Genomic DNA, 15,713 nt, shown 5'->3' with positions numbered 1-15,713 from the left:
CTATAGTGTAAGTCGATCTACAAGTCTTTGTAGTGTTAATTTACATGAAACAGAGAGTAACATAATTTAAAAAAGTTGTTGTTTCGGTCGCTAGGGGACATTTAACGCGCTCATAAAGTTAATTAGCGCTCAACCTTTCATGGCGTTATTTTTTGCATTTAAGCCTTTGTTTGATTGAAACCTTTATGTGAATGGCTGAATAGAGTCACAGTTCATAATAGGGTGAGAGGTCATATGGCTGCACTGATGGGAAATCCTGGGAAGTGGAAATGTAATATAGTCACTGAACTAACACTAAACATCACCCCTGTTATCTACATGACAACATGTCTCACACAATATCCAATCAGGTAATACATCTTGTAAATATATGGTCACAAAACCATGATTAAAGACATTGTCCAAAGTGCCCACAATCAAAAATGTTTTCCAGTGTGCTTCATTCTAGGTAAACAGAGATAAAACGTAATTAAAAAACGCTAAAACGTAAACCTCAATGTTTGTTTGATTGGATCGCACACACCTCTGGTTGAGAGGCGAGGGGGAGTCCCAGCTAGCCCTGGCAAGCCATGCTGGGCTCTCCACAACGGGGGCCTGTGAGCTGTGGGCCCCGGGAGCTCTGGCTGTCAGCCAAGGCTGCGCTGCTCCTGCTACCTGCTGGGCCCATCAATCCGCCTTTGTTTCCCTTGTGTCACACTAGATTACCCACACAAAGGGCCCAGCGACTCGCGCCCCTGCAGCCCCGCTCTGCCCAGAGTTGGCAATCCCTAAACTCCCCCCCTCCAACACCCTCTCTCCGCCACCATCCTGAAACCCCATCCTCCACTACCACCACCACCGCCACTTTGCACCCTCAACCCCCCATTTTCCGTCTGTAGCCACCACCATAAACACCATAGTGGTTAAGGTGGCGGGGGAATGGTATAGCCACCCTGGTCTGGGACCCCCTCCCTTGTCAACCCCATGCCATCACTCCCGACTCAGGCTGCCCCCCCTCCCTCGCCAGCACCCCCTGCCTTCCTTCCACCTCACCCCAACATGCCGGCCTAGGGTAGGTTGGGAGATTCCCTTTCAGCCTGTTTTCATGACAGAGTCAAAAGGGCGTGTGAATGGGGCGTCCGTGGGAGCCGGGCTGTGTGAGGCGCGCACTGGTCTTCAGGCACAGTAGGGGTTGAGCTGAGCCCTCCAGCCCCTTTCTATTGCATGTAATCTCATTTGGCCTCCCCGCTCCCTTTTTTAAAATGTATTTTTAGGAGAGATGGAGGTTCACACTGCCCATTCCTGCCCAGATCCCTTTCCCTCTGACACGCAGGCTAATTAATATCCAATCAGCAGCCTCACTCCGCAACACAAAGACCCATCTTCATCATTAGGTATTTAAAGGCCTACTCCGAGCACCCCAGGTTCTGTTTTCTTAGTGCATTCTGTGCTTTTGTATCAGATTGTTTAAAGCACCCAGTCAGTCTTAAGACCGTTGATGATTAGTATTCACTGTGAAAAGCCTGGCAGATGATCTCCAGTGTATTAACTGTGACAACTGTGTATCAACTGTAATTGTGTGAGCTATTCTTGAGAGATTTACAACACTAACTAACTTTCATGTGTGAAAACATCAACAAGGTTGGGAAGCTCAGAAGAAGACACAGATTCAAAAGACAAATGTGATGTTGAAGGTAGCGAGATGGATGGACGTCAAATAATCTGTCAGTGCTTGTACCAGCGCTCCTTTCTCACTGCAGTAAGGAAAGGTGTATATTACTGTAATTACCCTGTGGGTCATTTGTCAGTAGGAGCATGTGGAACAGGCAGTGCTCAGCAGCAGAGCTAATAGATTCTTCTATCGCTATGTCAGTTTACGGTACTTACCTCACATTTGTTTACACACCTTGTTTCTTATTTTCTCACTGATATGCAGTGGTGTATAGTACTTAAGTAAAGATACTTTAAAGTAATACCTAAGTAGGTTTTTGGGGTTATCTGTACTTTACTATTTATATTTTTGACAACTTTTACATTCCTAAAGAAAATAATGTACTTTCTACTCTATACATTTTCCCTGACACTCAAAAGTACTTGTTACATTTTGAATGCTTAGCAGGACAGGAAAGTTGTTCAATTCACGCACTTAAAGAGAACATCCCTGGTCATCCCTACTGCCTCTTATCTGGCAGACTCACCAAACACAAATGCTTTTTTGTAAATGATGTCTGAGTGTTGGAGTGTGCCCCAGGCTATCCGTAAATTAAAACGACAAGAAAATAGTGCCGTCTGGTTTGCTTAATATAAGGAACGTGAAATTATTTATACTTTTACTTTTGATACTTTTAGCAATTACATTTAATTTTAATACTTAAGTATATTTAAAACCAAATAGTTTTAGACTTTTACTCAAGTAGTATTTTACTGGGTGACTTTCACTTTTACTTGAGTTCTTTTAAATTAAAGGTATCTTTACTTTTACTCAAGTATGACAATTGGGTACTTTTTCCACTACTGCTGATGTGTCCCTTTAATGTTTTTATCACCGCTATGAGAAAAAGTAGTTTCCTCATAGAACCTGCAATCCCCTGTTGAAGTCAGATTAGCTCATCTTTTACTGAGGAGTCAAATTCCATGGTTGTTGTACATCAATGCGTTTTTTTGTATGTTTTATATGGTACTTGGCTGTAATTAATATATCCCAAAGATATCGCAGTTACATCCCTCATATGAATACCTCACTGGTATTCATATGTATTCTTCATACAAACAGTCCTGTTACAGTAGGAGGCCTACCTTTGTCCAGTACGGGCCCGAAGATGGCCAGGTTGTCCTTGATGGTGGTGCAGTTCCAGCGGCGCCCCCTAAACTGGTGCTGGCACTCTTGGATGCCCAGCTTCACGCCCTCGGCCACACTGGGCATGATCTCGATGTAGTTGCGACAGAAGCGCAGCTGCTTGGGCACCAGGCCGGGGATAGAGCCACACAGGATGGGTTGGGAGCCCAGAGACGAGTACTGCTGCCCCAAGGCTAGGGACCTGCAACACAGGGAGAGGGAAGGACGGGGGAGTGTGTCATGTACCTGCCCATCCAGACCTACAGTATATTACTGTCTAGTCTAGCGCCTACCCTACACAGTCTGTCAGTCTCTCTGTATCTCCATTCAGCTTTCTAACGAGAAGCCATCTACAGGATCTGCTGCCATTGAGAAAAGAGGGCCCTCCCTGAACTCACTGCCTCAATGGCAGGGAGGGTTATATATGCCAGGGAGACCCTCCAGAGGCATATTGTTCAAAGAAAGAAAGCAGATTGCCTCTTGATATACAAAATTAAACTTCTTGTCCCATTGGTTTTAATATATTCTGTGCTCAGAGTTGCTTTTGCAGTAGGTGGGGTTGATTATTGTTTTTCTGTGGGGGTTGGGTTGACTCAGTGAGTGTTTTATTGGCTGCATGAGTGCTTAATGCAGTTACACTTACAGAAGCTAATAGCCCCTCTTCAAGAAAGGGATATGACCTATTAGTATTGACTTTTCAAAGAGCTCCCTCTTGTTAGCCCCCGCAGATCCTGATGATCTGAAAGATAACACACACTAATCTGTCTGTTAGTTTCTCCTCTAGATAAGGCACACACAAACAACACACATGCTCAATTCTCTGTTATTAGCCTAATTTCTGATATGCGATGTGTGTGTGTGTGTGTGTGTGTGTGTGTGTGTGTGTGTGTGTGTGTGTGTGTGTGTGTGAAAGAGTGTGTATGCAGTTAAGTTTGTGCCATGTGTCGTATTGGACATATGGCATTCCTGAAACTCCCTGTGCTTCATCAGCGGGCTGGCAAAGATGTGCCTAAACATGGATTAATCACCACAACGAGACAGCCCAGATCAGCCAGGGATGCCAGAAACCATTATAGTTTCATCAAGGTAATTAATTTTAATTGCCTGTTTTTTCTCCTTAGATAAGGGAAGGAGAGGAAAAGGTGATGTTTGCTATGTCCATGTTTTAACATGCTTACTGTGATGACAGGCTCAAACAAAACTGCACCTTCTTGAAGATGCTATGTTTGCCATAAAGTAGTTATGAGATTTTGAGGTTTTATTGTTTATTTATTTGCGAGTGTATGCCACTTATATAAACATGCCCTATGCGAAGTGGCGCAATCCACCATGCACCACAACACATTGCTGCAGATATTAAATCCTGTAAGCTAAATTGACAGTACTATAATTAGCAGTAGCTTCTCTCAAGAGACAGAGCATTCATGATCCTTATCTGTTTCATGATATTGTACTGTACTGATTTTTTCATTAGCATACACAGACATTTTAGAGTGTGAGAGAGTGTAAGAGAGGATGTGTGAGAGAGACTGTGTGTGTGTGTGAGAGAGAGAGAGAGAGAGAGAGAGAATCATGGGGAACAATCGGTGCTGATCAGATCAGAGCACCACTCGGGAAGACCTCAGGCCAGCCGCGGGGCGCAACTCTATCACGGCAGCCACTGACTCTGAAAGATGAGCGCGCTGCTGCAACCCACCCCAACACAAAGGCCAAGCCATTGAAGTCAGAGGGAAAAGTTCACAGCTCATGTATGCTTTGCTTTCTCTCCCAGCCACAACCCCCCCACCACCGCCTTCCTCACACTTTTGCTTTTTGATCTCCTTTGGAATACAGGTGAGCATTGTTACAGCAGGCTCCCAGGTTTCACTGCTTGCCAATGGGGCTTATGCACTGAGACAGCAGGCTGAATGGCTTGGCTAGTACTGCAGCTAAGCTGATGGAACATGTGAGACTGTCAACAGTCATCACTGCCTGGCCTGCCACATGTTCATCTTGCACTAACATACCAATAATGTTCAGAAAGATCATGCAATTTCTGGACTAAATAAAGATGGAGGGAAGACAAGTGACTAGTTCAAAGTCTATTGCAGTGAGCAGTCCTATCTCAAAAGATAAAAAAATATGCCCGGTAAAGCTAAAGTCATTTCACCTGCATTCACCCAGGCTTCAGACCTCTAACTCATTTCAATGCTGAGTTTTGTTATTTTAAACACACACTTGAAATATGTGTTCGTATTCATAAATATCTGTCGGCCCAATAACAATATCCCAATGATATAAACTGAATAAATAGTTCCATAACATTTCATGTTCCCTTGCACAAAAATAGACCTCTGATTTATGTGCTGGTAATTAGAGAGCGGTCATTTTTTATCTATCCATCTTTTTCTGTTATCCAGTAATCTAAGGCCATGTTTACTCAGGCATGAGGGAAGGCCTTATAAACTCATCGGCCAATCCCAGAAATGCCACTGAGTTCAAGTGTTGCTGACTTCACTCTGTCTGGAGTGACTGAGTGACTAAGTTGCGTAATTACACAGTCTGTGCTACTGCCCATTAATCTCCCAACCTGCTATGAGGCGGACCAGAGTTGATGCCCTGGCCCTGCATGGAGCTGCCTGCCGTTTTGGAGCCCATCCCTGGCACCACATAGCCAATCGGCTCGCCCCGTCTCCTTCTGGTACATTTGCTACTGACGCACCAGTTTCGGAGGCGATGTGTGGATGTCTGATGAAGTCAATTACTTAACCGCAGGAGGGTTTTCTTGTGGACTTAGCGTGTTTAGACTACAAGCTGAGGCTCTGCGTCCTCTTTTATTTTGTTTGTAAAGGATGAGCCTCACTTGGTCTGTAATGGACTGACGAGATGAAAGCAAGGGTTGTCTTTGGCTAGGTGCTAATGACAGTCTTAGATCTGAGGAGAAGCCTGTGGGTGCCAGGCATATCTCACACACACACACACACACACACAGACAGAGCGCTGTGCGTATATCACGCTGAGCCGGTTGGCTTTGCCTCACTTCTTGGAAGCCATGAGCGATGTGTCTCAACCAAGTGGGAGAGGAGCACAGAAGCAGCAGGGCATGGGCTGAGGGAGGCAGAATGCCGGGGGAATCCGCTCTAGGGGAGTAGACAGAGGAGCAGAAACTGCTTGGCAGGTGCATGCCTAGGCAGGTCTGTGACTGTGGGGCCTCCTCTGGCCCTGTGGGGGATTAGTACTGCTGGTTGGGGGTTTTCTCAGTATCAAAAGCAACTCGACGTGAGCATATGGGCCACTGGAAACCACAGACACGAAGAAGAGGAGACAAAGGGATTTCACCACAAAGTGCAAAACGGTTGAAATTAAGGACATATCTATCAAGGCTATTTTCACAGGGGCAAAGCCTCTGTGAAGGTTGCGATTCTGCTCCATATGTTTTTTATGAAGGTTTGCTTCACCACTCCCTTAGCTGCTGAATAACCTTTGATTCAATCAGTATGTGTGGCTAGAATATTTTGCAGCTATCTCTGTGGGAGGTCTACATCACTTGGGTCAAAATGTCATACCTGTCTAAGAGCAGACTTTCCCTTTGTGACAGCCAGGTACTCCATGCCCTGAGGCACAGAAAACACTCTGCGACCCTCTGAACCACTTTAAGCATGACACCTGACCTCATTGCCTTGAGCTTGGTGGCATGTAGGAGCAGTTTGAAGTTCATGACCAGCTAGGCCTCCTATCCTATCATCACTTTAACCTCCAGTCATGCATTCAGCTCAACACCAGTCAAGGACAATTACCTCAAATGTGTAGCCCTCAATCTCTCCAATAGTATAAAGCCAATGTCAACTGTAACATGTGCAATCACTCAGTTGTCTATAGGCTTACTTTGTAAAGTGAGTGGGCATATTCCTGAAAATGATGTCCCTATGACAGTGCTGTTATACCATGTTGACAACTTTCTTCCTCAATAGGCCTAGGCTACAACTCATCCCATTCTCTATCATTTGAATGTAGCCATGTGAAGGGGATAACTAAGCAAGCTATCTCAATTCACCAATATTGTTGTCAGTTTGTCATCCATCTATCCAGTAATAGGCCTATAAAAGAACAGGACACTGTGACTATGTAGTTGCTGTTTTAAATTGCTTCAGTCATTGTATTAGTAGACACATTTGAATTATTTAGGATTTCCAATAATGCTTTATATTTGTGTTGTTAAAGTCACTGCTGAACTCACCATTTTGTTGGAGCCCTCATCACGAGGAACACTTCTGGAACTAGACTTGTGGTTGCTTGGTCCATTATTGCTCAAGTTTACTTGTTGATGTAAATAGCCTACACGTTTTTCACAGCGCAGAAAATGCCAATCAAGTTGTCAACGAGTTAACATAACTTCGGGCAACATGGCGCCCCATTTAGACCTTCACCATTTGTACGTTGCTAACTTTAATCTTGTAAAGGTTTACCAAACATATATCATATCAAAGAGAGTCGCCACTATGTGATATTTCAAAAACACAACAAGAGCAAACCGACACGAACTATCTAGACCGGCTGAACAGACAGCCGTTGTATCAGTAAAACAGTCTCGTGCTGTTCCTTTTCTTCCCGCGCCTTGTTACCGATTGTAATCTTCTCGCATGATGTCGCCTACACTAAAATACACAAGTTGTAACTTTTGGCAATGAAAAGTTATCAGGTAAGATCCATGCAATGTTACAGGGCTGGGGATTCGGTTTTCAGTTAATAGATGGACAATTTAATTCCTGAATCTATGCTAATGCATGCCTGGTTTTAGGCTAGCCTAGGCTACTCACAGGTGCTACACACATGCAACAATGAAGATGTTGAATGGAGAGCAGAAATTATGCCCAACAAGCTGTCAAACTCCCTTTAGCTTGAGTAAAGTGCAGGTAGGCTAAGCTACTTAACTGCAGTGACCAACATTTCCAGGAGGGGTATTGCTAATGTCTTCTGACTGAGTTGCAATCGGCAAAAATGCAACGTTTGCCCATGGCACTATGACCATAATGGGGCCTAGGAAGAGAGAGCAAAACAGATAGGGAGAGAAGGATTAGAGAGAACCAGCCTGTCACAATCCATCCCTCTGCATTATTCCCCAGGCACTGTTCAAAGCTTCATGGAAAATAGGGTGATGTGTGCTTGTGTAGAGGGGATGGCTCTGTTGCTACTTGTACTCAAAGGCTTTACTCCTATCATGCCATGCATTTAGGTGCACACATGGTTACCCTGTCATAGTTACTGTACAGTGCTTTTTCTGCATAGAAAAGTAAGTCAAAACAGTAAAAAATAAAATAAATAATAAATAAACATAATTTACGGGATGGTAAAACATTTTTTAGTGTAAACTTAAACGACTACAATCAGATATAGATTATGTAGAGAAGGGCTATTCCACAGTAACAGAATTACGCTGAGACTCAGATTTTTCACTTTTAAAATATGCCAAACAAAAACCATTGATTGCAAAGTTAAACAAACCATACAACTCTATGCACAAAGACTACTTGGAACAATTTCCACTGAGAATTTTACAAAAACACATTTACTGGAAGCACTGTGCAGAAACAAATTTGGTAGCAGAATTTCTGTCAAAATCTCCCTCAGGATTTATGCAACCACGTTTTCCATGTATATGCTCCGAATTAAGATTACAAGATGTCTGCAAAAAGAACGGGGTGTCAGCTATGATATGACACTTCTAATCTATTTTGGTTATTGAACTACAGTAAGTGAAGTGGATTAACACCTGGTAACGGAATTACGGTAACAGAATTAAATTATGGGTCCCTGATCTGTACCATACTGAAATGCATAATTATGAATGTTATTCTCTTCTTAGTGATGTATCCGGAATAGGTACACAAAAGGTAGAAAAATGTAATAACCTCCTTTGCATGTGTGGGTATTATTCTACTCACTGGCTAATATTCTAATGAGCTCTGTCCCCAAACAATACCAAATTTGGTTGGTCTGGACCGTAAAAATCTGTACCAATCATAGACATCTATGTTTCAAAAGTTTGGACATCACAGTACAGTACAGTTTATTTGGATCTCCATTAGTTTTGCAGAAGCAGCAGCTACTCTTCCTGGGGTCCACAAAAAAACACAAAACATGAAAAGTAACAAAACATAGATAGACAAGGAGTGCCATACAAATTTACAATACGATGATATACAAACAATGCAACTGAAACATAATACAAACAATACAACAACAACAATAATGTGTGTGTCTGTTTTGAGCCAGCTGCTGCTTTCTTTCTTTGCGGCACTTGACCATTTTAATGGACAGTAATCAAGAAGGGACAAGACCAGCGCTAGTACAGTTCATTTTTGTGTAAAAAACACAACATATATTTTAATAACAGACACACCCCTCGCCATCTTCACAACAACTTTGTCAATATGATTTGACCATGATACTTGACCATTCAACGATATACCTAGGAGTTTAGGTTTCTCAACTTGCTTAATGGGTCTGCTGCCCTTTATGTACAACTCAAGTTAAGGTTTAGGTTTTACCAAATACAATGCTTTTAGTTTTAGATGTATCTAAGACCAATTTATTAATAATCACCCATTCTGATACTGACTGTAGCTCCTTATTTAGCATTTCAGTGAGCTCACTGGCTTTGGGTGCTGACATGTGGAGTCATCCATACACATAGTCATTCTAGCTTCGGAGTAAGACCAGTGGCAGATCATTTGTAAAAATAGAGAAGAGTAAAGGACCAAGGAAACTGCCCTGAGGGACACCACAGAGAAGCTTCCATTGAATAATACTCTATGGATTCTATTAGTTAAATAACTCTCCAACAATGTGATTCGTTTTTTTTATTTTTTATATTATCAATTTATTTTAATCAATCATCAGTCAGTGCAGTACAAGTTTAGTGCCCTTCTCTATATGCATGCTGAAAGTCAGTAGTTAACTTGTTCTCTGAAAATTAGCATTGTATTTGGTCAAACACAATCCTCTCCATCAGTTTACTTAGAACAGACATACACTCCTTTAAGCTTTTATTAAAGATGATGCAAATAGATAACGCAAATAGGGGTGGCAATACAGTCTGCTATCATTCTCAATAGTTTCTATGCCTGGTGGCTTATTATTATTATTATTATTATTATTATTATTATTGATGGATAACAATAGTTTTTCCACCTCTCCCACACTAACTTGTCAAAATTCTAAACAGCGATCCTTCTCTTTCATTATTAGATATTTTGTACAAAAATAAACAATATATACAAAAGTATATGGACACACCTTCAAATTTGTGTATTCTGCTATTTCAGCCACACCCCTTACTGACAGGTGTATAAAATCGAGCACACAACCATGCAATCTCCATATACAAACATTGGCAGTAGAATTGCCTTACAGTGACTTTCTACGTGGCACCGTCATAGGATGCCACCTTTCCAACAAGTCAGTGTTTTCACATTTCTGCCCTGTTAGAGGCACCGGCTAACTGTAAGTGCTGTTATTGTGAAGTGGAAACATCTAGGAGCAACAACGGCTCAGCTGCGAAGTGGTAGGCCACACAAGCTCACAGAACGGGACCGCCGAGTGCTGAAGGGCATAGTGCGTAAACATCGTCTGTCCTTGGTTGCAACACTCACTACCGAGTTCCAAACTACCCCTGGAAGCAACATCAGCACAATAACTAGTCATCGGGAGCTTCATGAAATCACCATGCGCAATGCCAAGTATCGGCTAGAGTGGTGTAAAGCTCGTCACCATTGGACTCTGGAGCAGTGGAAATGCGTTCTCTGGAGTGATGAATCACGCTTCACCATCTAGTAGTCCGACTGACTAATCTGGGTTTGGCGTATGCCAGGAGAACGCTACCTGCCCCCAGCATGTAATGACCTTCTAGATGATTCTGTGCTTCCAACTTTGTGGCAGCAGACAATTCAGCATGACAATTCCCCCATGCAAAGTGAGGTCCATACAGAAATGGTTTGTCCAGATCTGTGTGAAAGACTTGACTGGCCTGCACAGAGCCCTGACGTCAACCCCATCTAACATCTTTGCGATGAATTGGAACGCAGACTGCGAGCCAGGCCTAATCGCCCAACATCAGTGCCCAACCTCACAAATGCTCTTGTGGCTGAATTGAAGCAAGTTCCAGAAGAAATGTTCCAACATTTAGTGGAAAGCCTTCCCAGAAGAGTGGAGGCTGTTATAGCAGCAAAGGGGTGACCAACTCCATATTAATGCCCATGGTTTTGGAATGAGATGTTCAACAAGCATGTGTCCACATACTTTTGGTCATGTAGTGTAGCTTCAAGAGCTTTGTCCAAATACTGAGGGCAGATTTAAACAGCAACAAACAGCAGGGATTTAGACAGCCACTAGCCCAGGATAATCCGCTGTCCCAGCCACAAGGGCTAACCGCGTTATGGCCTGTGTTCAAGCTTTTAAGGAAACGTTGCTAGCTGGTTAGCAAGTTAGCAGCAAGGCTAGCTGCTACGCCCAGCAGCTCTTCAAACTTTTGGTTGGCAGGATCCCTGGACAGATATAGCGGTCCCAGCAACTGAGGCTGGATCCCTGGACAGATATAGCGGTCCCAGCAACTGAGGCTGGATCCCTGGACAGATATAGCGGTCCCAGCAACTGAGGCTAACCGCGTCACGGGAAACAAATTCAAAAGGTAGCTAACAACTGTATTGTACTGACCTACTTTTCTTTACTGTACTGTACTGTGCTGTTCAAACTTGTGAAATAGACGTCTATGATTGGTTTAAATTTGGACTGACCCAATTTCAACAATTTTTCAAAGTCCATGGACGTCCAGTGTCGTTCGGTGCTCAGTGGGTGAGTGGGCTGGTTACAGTGAATGGAAAGAGAGGGAGCTCATGGGTAGGTGTCAATAAGAGCCGGGAGAAATTACATTAACTGGAGAGAGTGAGAAGAGAGACAGGGAGAGAGAGAGGGAGGGGTTATCCAGACTGTTTTCACACTCTTGATTTGACCACCTAGCGACAGAAAAAGAAAGAAAACTGTTATGAGCTGAACCAAACAGTATGCCAGTGGAAGGGAGAACAGTAGCAGGTGACCCAATTGTGGTGTGTGACTACTATGAATTCCCATTGTAGCCATTCTTTAACAGATTGTTTTGGTCATTCTGTTACCGACTTAATAAATCATAAACCAAATTGTTATCAGTAAAAACACCATAACTAATTGATAGGTCTACATTTACCTGTTACTTCTGTGAACTTTCATTGTCCTCCCTCCTCATGAGAGAAATTGGAAAATATTGATGTGTTTGGTTGTATTTCTGATGCCTTTTAATACTTTTTCTGATAGATGTTTCTTTTCCAAAACCTTTGCTTATTCCTAATTTGTCAGATGGAAAATGGTTGTAATGTATATACTGTATGCCTTAATTTCTCAAACATGTAGACTTTGCTTTCATTTGACACCAAATTTGATATGCTCCTATGAACGTCACATGTTAGTGCTCTTGTTTTCTTTTCTCAAAAAAACGCACAAAAATATTATTATTATAATAAGATATTCTTTGAGACCAAACAATCACAAAAATATAAGCTATGTATTCAGGAGTATTTTTGTCATGGCATGGGGCCCCGATTGATTTTGTTGTTTGAGTCACTCGGGTATAAGCCATGGGAAAATGTGTAGAATTTCAGGAAATTAGCTGTAAGACAGCAAATTCTGTCTCTGCGGCCAAGAGAAGAGCCTCTAAAATGTTCAATCGTTGACCACGCCATTGGCCACCCCCACCGTCACATCCACCACCTAAACCCCATTTATATCCAGATAGATACCCTGCTGTGGGGACAAATTATCTGTCTTATAATTCAACTGAATGTTCCGTGAAACTACTGTACCATAATTAGGCTTGTTGTAGCCTCACCCACTGCATTATCCTGCTTGTTGAGTGTGTTGACTGGCTACTTCATAAAATAGATGCTGAAAATTTGGCGGATGCTGATATAGCCAACCTTTTGACTCATATCACATTTAATTTCATTTCAATGTGATGACTGACTGTACCTTGTTTGTTTGCGTAGAACACTCAGTCTCAACCACCCCTATACATAATATAACCTGTCGATAATGACTTGCTGATAGATCTGTGTTGTAGGAGAGAAGTGGGATTCATTTAAGATTTCTCCACCACACATTTGCATAGGGATAGTTGTTGATGAATACCAATCAGTCTTGTGCATGTGTGAAAAACTTTGATTCGATTAATTCAATTCATCTTATACCACAGCATTGTTGAATACTCGTTTCTGATTGGCTAGGACATTAAAACCAGATAACGGGACAGTTAGAAAAGATACCGGGACACCTTGCAGTCATGATTCCCATTTGCAGTCCCATTTGCGTACGATAGTTGTCTTATCAATCACACCAAGATGAAACTCAAGACTCCAGATAGTTAGAGACCATATAAAGTCCACAGACTGTTCGGTATATAGGAGCGCTCTCTACAATGAAGTGCTATCAAACTTTATTCTAGCTCTATGTTGACATCAGAAGTTGTCAGATTTACCCTGGAGGTCTGTGCTAAATGAGGCCTCATGCACTCAGGATGAACACCAAAACATTGCCATCGGAATCTCAATTATAATCCAACCACAGAATCCACAGGAGAGACAAAGACACTCTGAAGAGAGTGTAAGTGGGGCACAGGAAGTTGTCGGCTTCGCCCCCAGGATGGGACTTTTCCTGGCGGAGGCTGGAATGCACAGCTCCTCTCTGTGTTGTTGTGTTCTGTTTTTCTTTGGCACACTTTTGATTTGTAGTCCAACAGCTCTGGGCTGATCAGATAAAAAATGACAGGACCCCAGAAAAATTTTCCAACCTGTTTTTTTTTCTTCCTTCAAACCAATCATCCCTCTCTCCCTTCATCCCTCTCTCCCTCGCTCTTGCTCTCCCTCCTTCAATACTTTGAGAGCGAGTGCAAAGCTGGGACAGGGAGCCCCTGCAGTCAGAACAGAGGAGAACAGGGAGCTGGGGTGTAAACTTGTGAACCTGCCTGTCAGGAAGCGACACTGAGTGTGAGAGCCGTGCAGTTTGCAGTTCGCTGGGGAGCAGACAGAACACTCTGACTGACTGTGTTTAACTCAGTGCAGCACTGCCAGTCATAGTGGAAATAGCCCTTTCTTTCTTTCTTTCTCTCTCATTCTCTCTCTTGCTTGCTCTCAGTCTCGTTCTGTATGTCAGAGCACAGACACAACTGAAACTGTTCAGATAGAAAACGGCATGGCCTGTTTACAAAGTGTTTGTGTGAACCATCCAAAGGAAACAGTAGTAATCAGTGACTGCCCTGGCTTTACCTCTCCTAGCATTGTGAGACAGTGCCCATTCGTTTTGATTTACATTTGGTTGAATTGTCAATGTGAAATCAACCAAAAATATCACCTTGTCATTTGATGAAGGTTAAAACTTGGGTGAGAAATGTTGATTCAAAGTCATCGCATAGAATTTGTGGGTTGAAATGACGTGGGAACAATATTGATTCAACATAACATTTATTGAATTACACTACATGACCAAAAGTATGTGGATACCTGCTCGTCAAACATCTCATTCCAAAGTAAACAACAACAACATCATCAAATCAAATGTTATTTGTCATATTCGCCAAATACAACAACCTTACCGTGAAATGCTTACTTACAAGCTCTTAACTAACAACGCAGTTTTAAGAACATTTGTTAAGAAAATATTTACTGACTGAATGAACTAAAGGAAAACAATTGCTAAAAAAATGCCCAAAACAAAGTTACACAATAAAATAACAATAAGGAGGCTATATACAGGGGGTACCAGTACTGAGTCAATGTGTGGGGTACAGGTTAGTCAATATAATTTGTACATGTAGGTAGGGGTAAAGTGACTATGCATAGATAATAGACATTGAGTAGCAGCAGTGTAAAATCAAAGGTGGGGGGGTGTCAGTGCAAATAGTCTGGGTGGCCATTTGATTAACTGTTCAGCAGTCTTATGACTTGGAAGGTAAAAGCTGTTAAGGAGCATTTTGGACTTAGACTTGGCGCTCCAGTTCCACTTGCCGTGCGGTAGCAGAGAGAACAGTCTATGACTTGGGTGACTGGAGTCTGACAATTGTTTTGGCCTTCGCCTGACACACCTAGTATATAGGTCTTGGACGGCAGGAAGCTTGGTCCCAGTGATGTACTGGGCTGTACGCACTACCCTCTGTTGTGCCGAGCAGTTGCCATACCTGGCGGTGATGCAAGTCATGAGCATTAATATGGAGTTTGTACCCCTTTGCTGCTATAACAGCTTCCACTCTTTTGGGAAGGCTTTCCCACTAGATGTTGGAACATTGATGCAGGGATTTACTGTACATTTCAATTAATCCCAAAGGTGTTCAATGGGGTGGAGGTCAGGGCTCTGTGCAGGCCACACCGATCTCGACAGACCATTTCTGTATGTGCCTCACTTTTGGCACGGGGGCATTGTCATGCTGAAATAGGAAAGGGCCTTCCCCAAACTGTTGCCACAAAGTTGGAAGCACAGAATCATCTAGAATGTCATTGTATGCTGTAGCACTAAGATTTCCCTTCATTGGAACTAAGGGGCCTAGCCGGAACCATGAAAAACAACCTCAGACAATCCTCCTCCACCAAACTTTACAGTAGGCACTATGCATTGGGGCAGGTAGTGTTCTCCTTGCATCCGCCAAACCCAGATTAGTCTGCCGGACTGCCAGATGGTGAAGCGTGATTCATCACTCCAGAGAATGTGTTTCCACTGCTCTAGAGTCTAATGGCGGCAAGCTTTACACCACTCCAGCCGACTCTTGGCATTGCGCATGGTGATCTTAGGCTTGTGTTAGGCTGCTTGGCCATGGAAACCCATTTCATGATACTCCCGACGAACA

At 42.9% G+C, this 15,713-nt stretch overlaps 1 protein-coding gene across 2 annotated transcripts in view; it reads right to left on the bottom strand.

The window, feature by feature from the left end:
- Positions 1–15,713, bottom strand: part of LOC110491490 (proto-oncogene Wnt-3-like) — a 30,153-nt gene that overhangs the window by 6,812 nt on the left and 7,628 nt on the right. Inside the window, exons 1-2 of one of the 2 annotated variants that reach the window (XM_021564974.3) lie at positions 7,032–7,785; positions 2,776–3,017 (exon numbers count right to left, since the gene is read on the bottom strand). In XM_021564974.3, coding sequence (XP_021420649.1) covers positions 2,776–3,017; positions 7,032–7,096 — 307 coding nt within the window. In that variant the 5' untranslated portion in view covers positions 7,097–7,785. Of the gene's footprint in view, positions 1–2,775; positions 3,018–7,031; positions 7,786–15,713 lie in introns of those variants that run through there. The other variant, XM_021564973.3, reaches the window with a different exon arrangement.

This window comes from Oncorhynchus mykiss, chromosome 16 (genome assembly GCF_057628025.1).
Source record: "Oncorhynchus mykiss isolate SJ-2025 chromosome 16, ASM5762802v1, whole genome shotgun sequence".
Lineage (NCBI taxonomy): Eukaryota > Metazoa > Chordata > Actinopteri > Salmoniformes > Salmonidae > Oncorhynchus > Oncorhynchus mykiss.
This window is presented reverse-complemented; position numbering and strand designations above follow the sequence as displayed.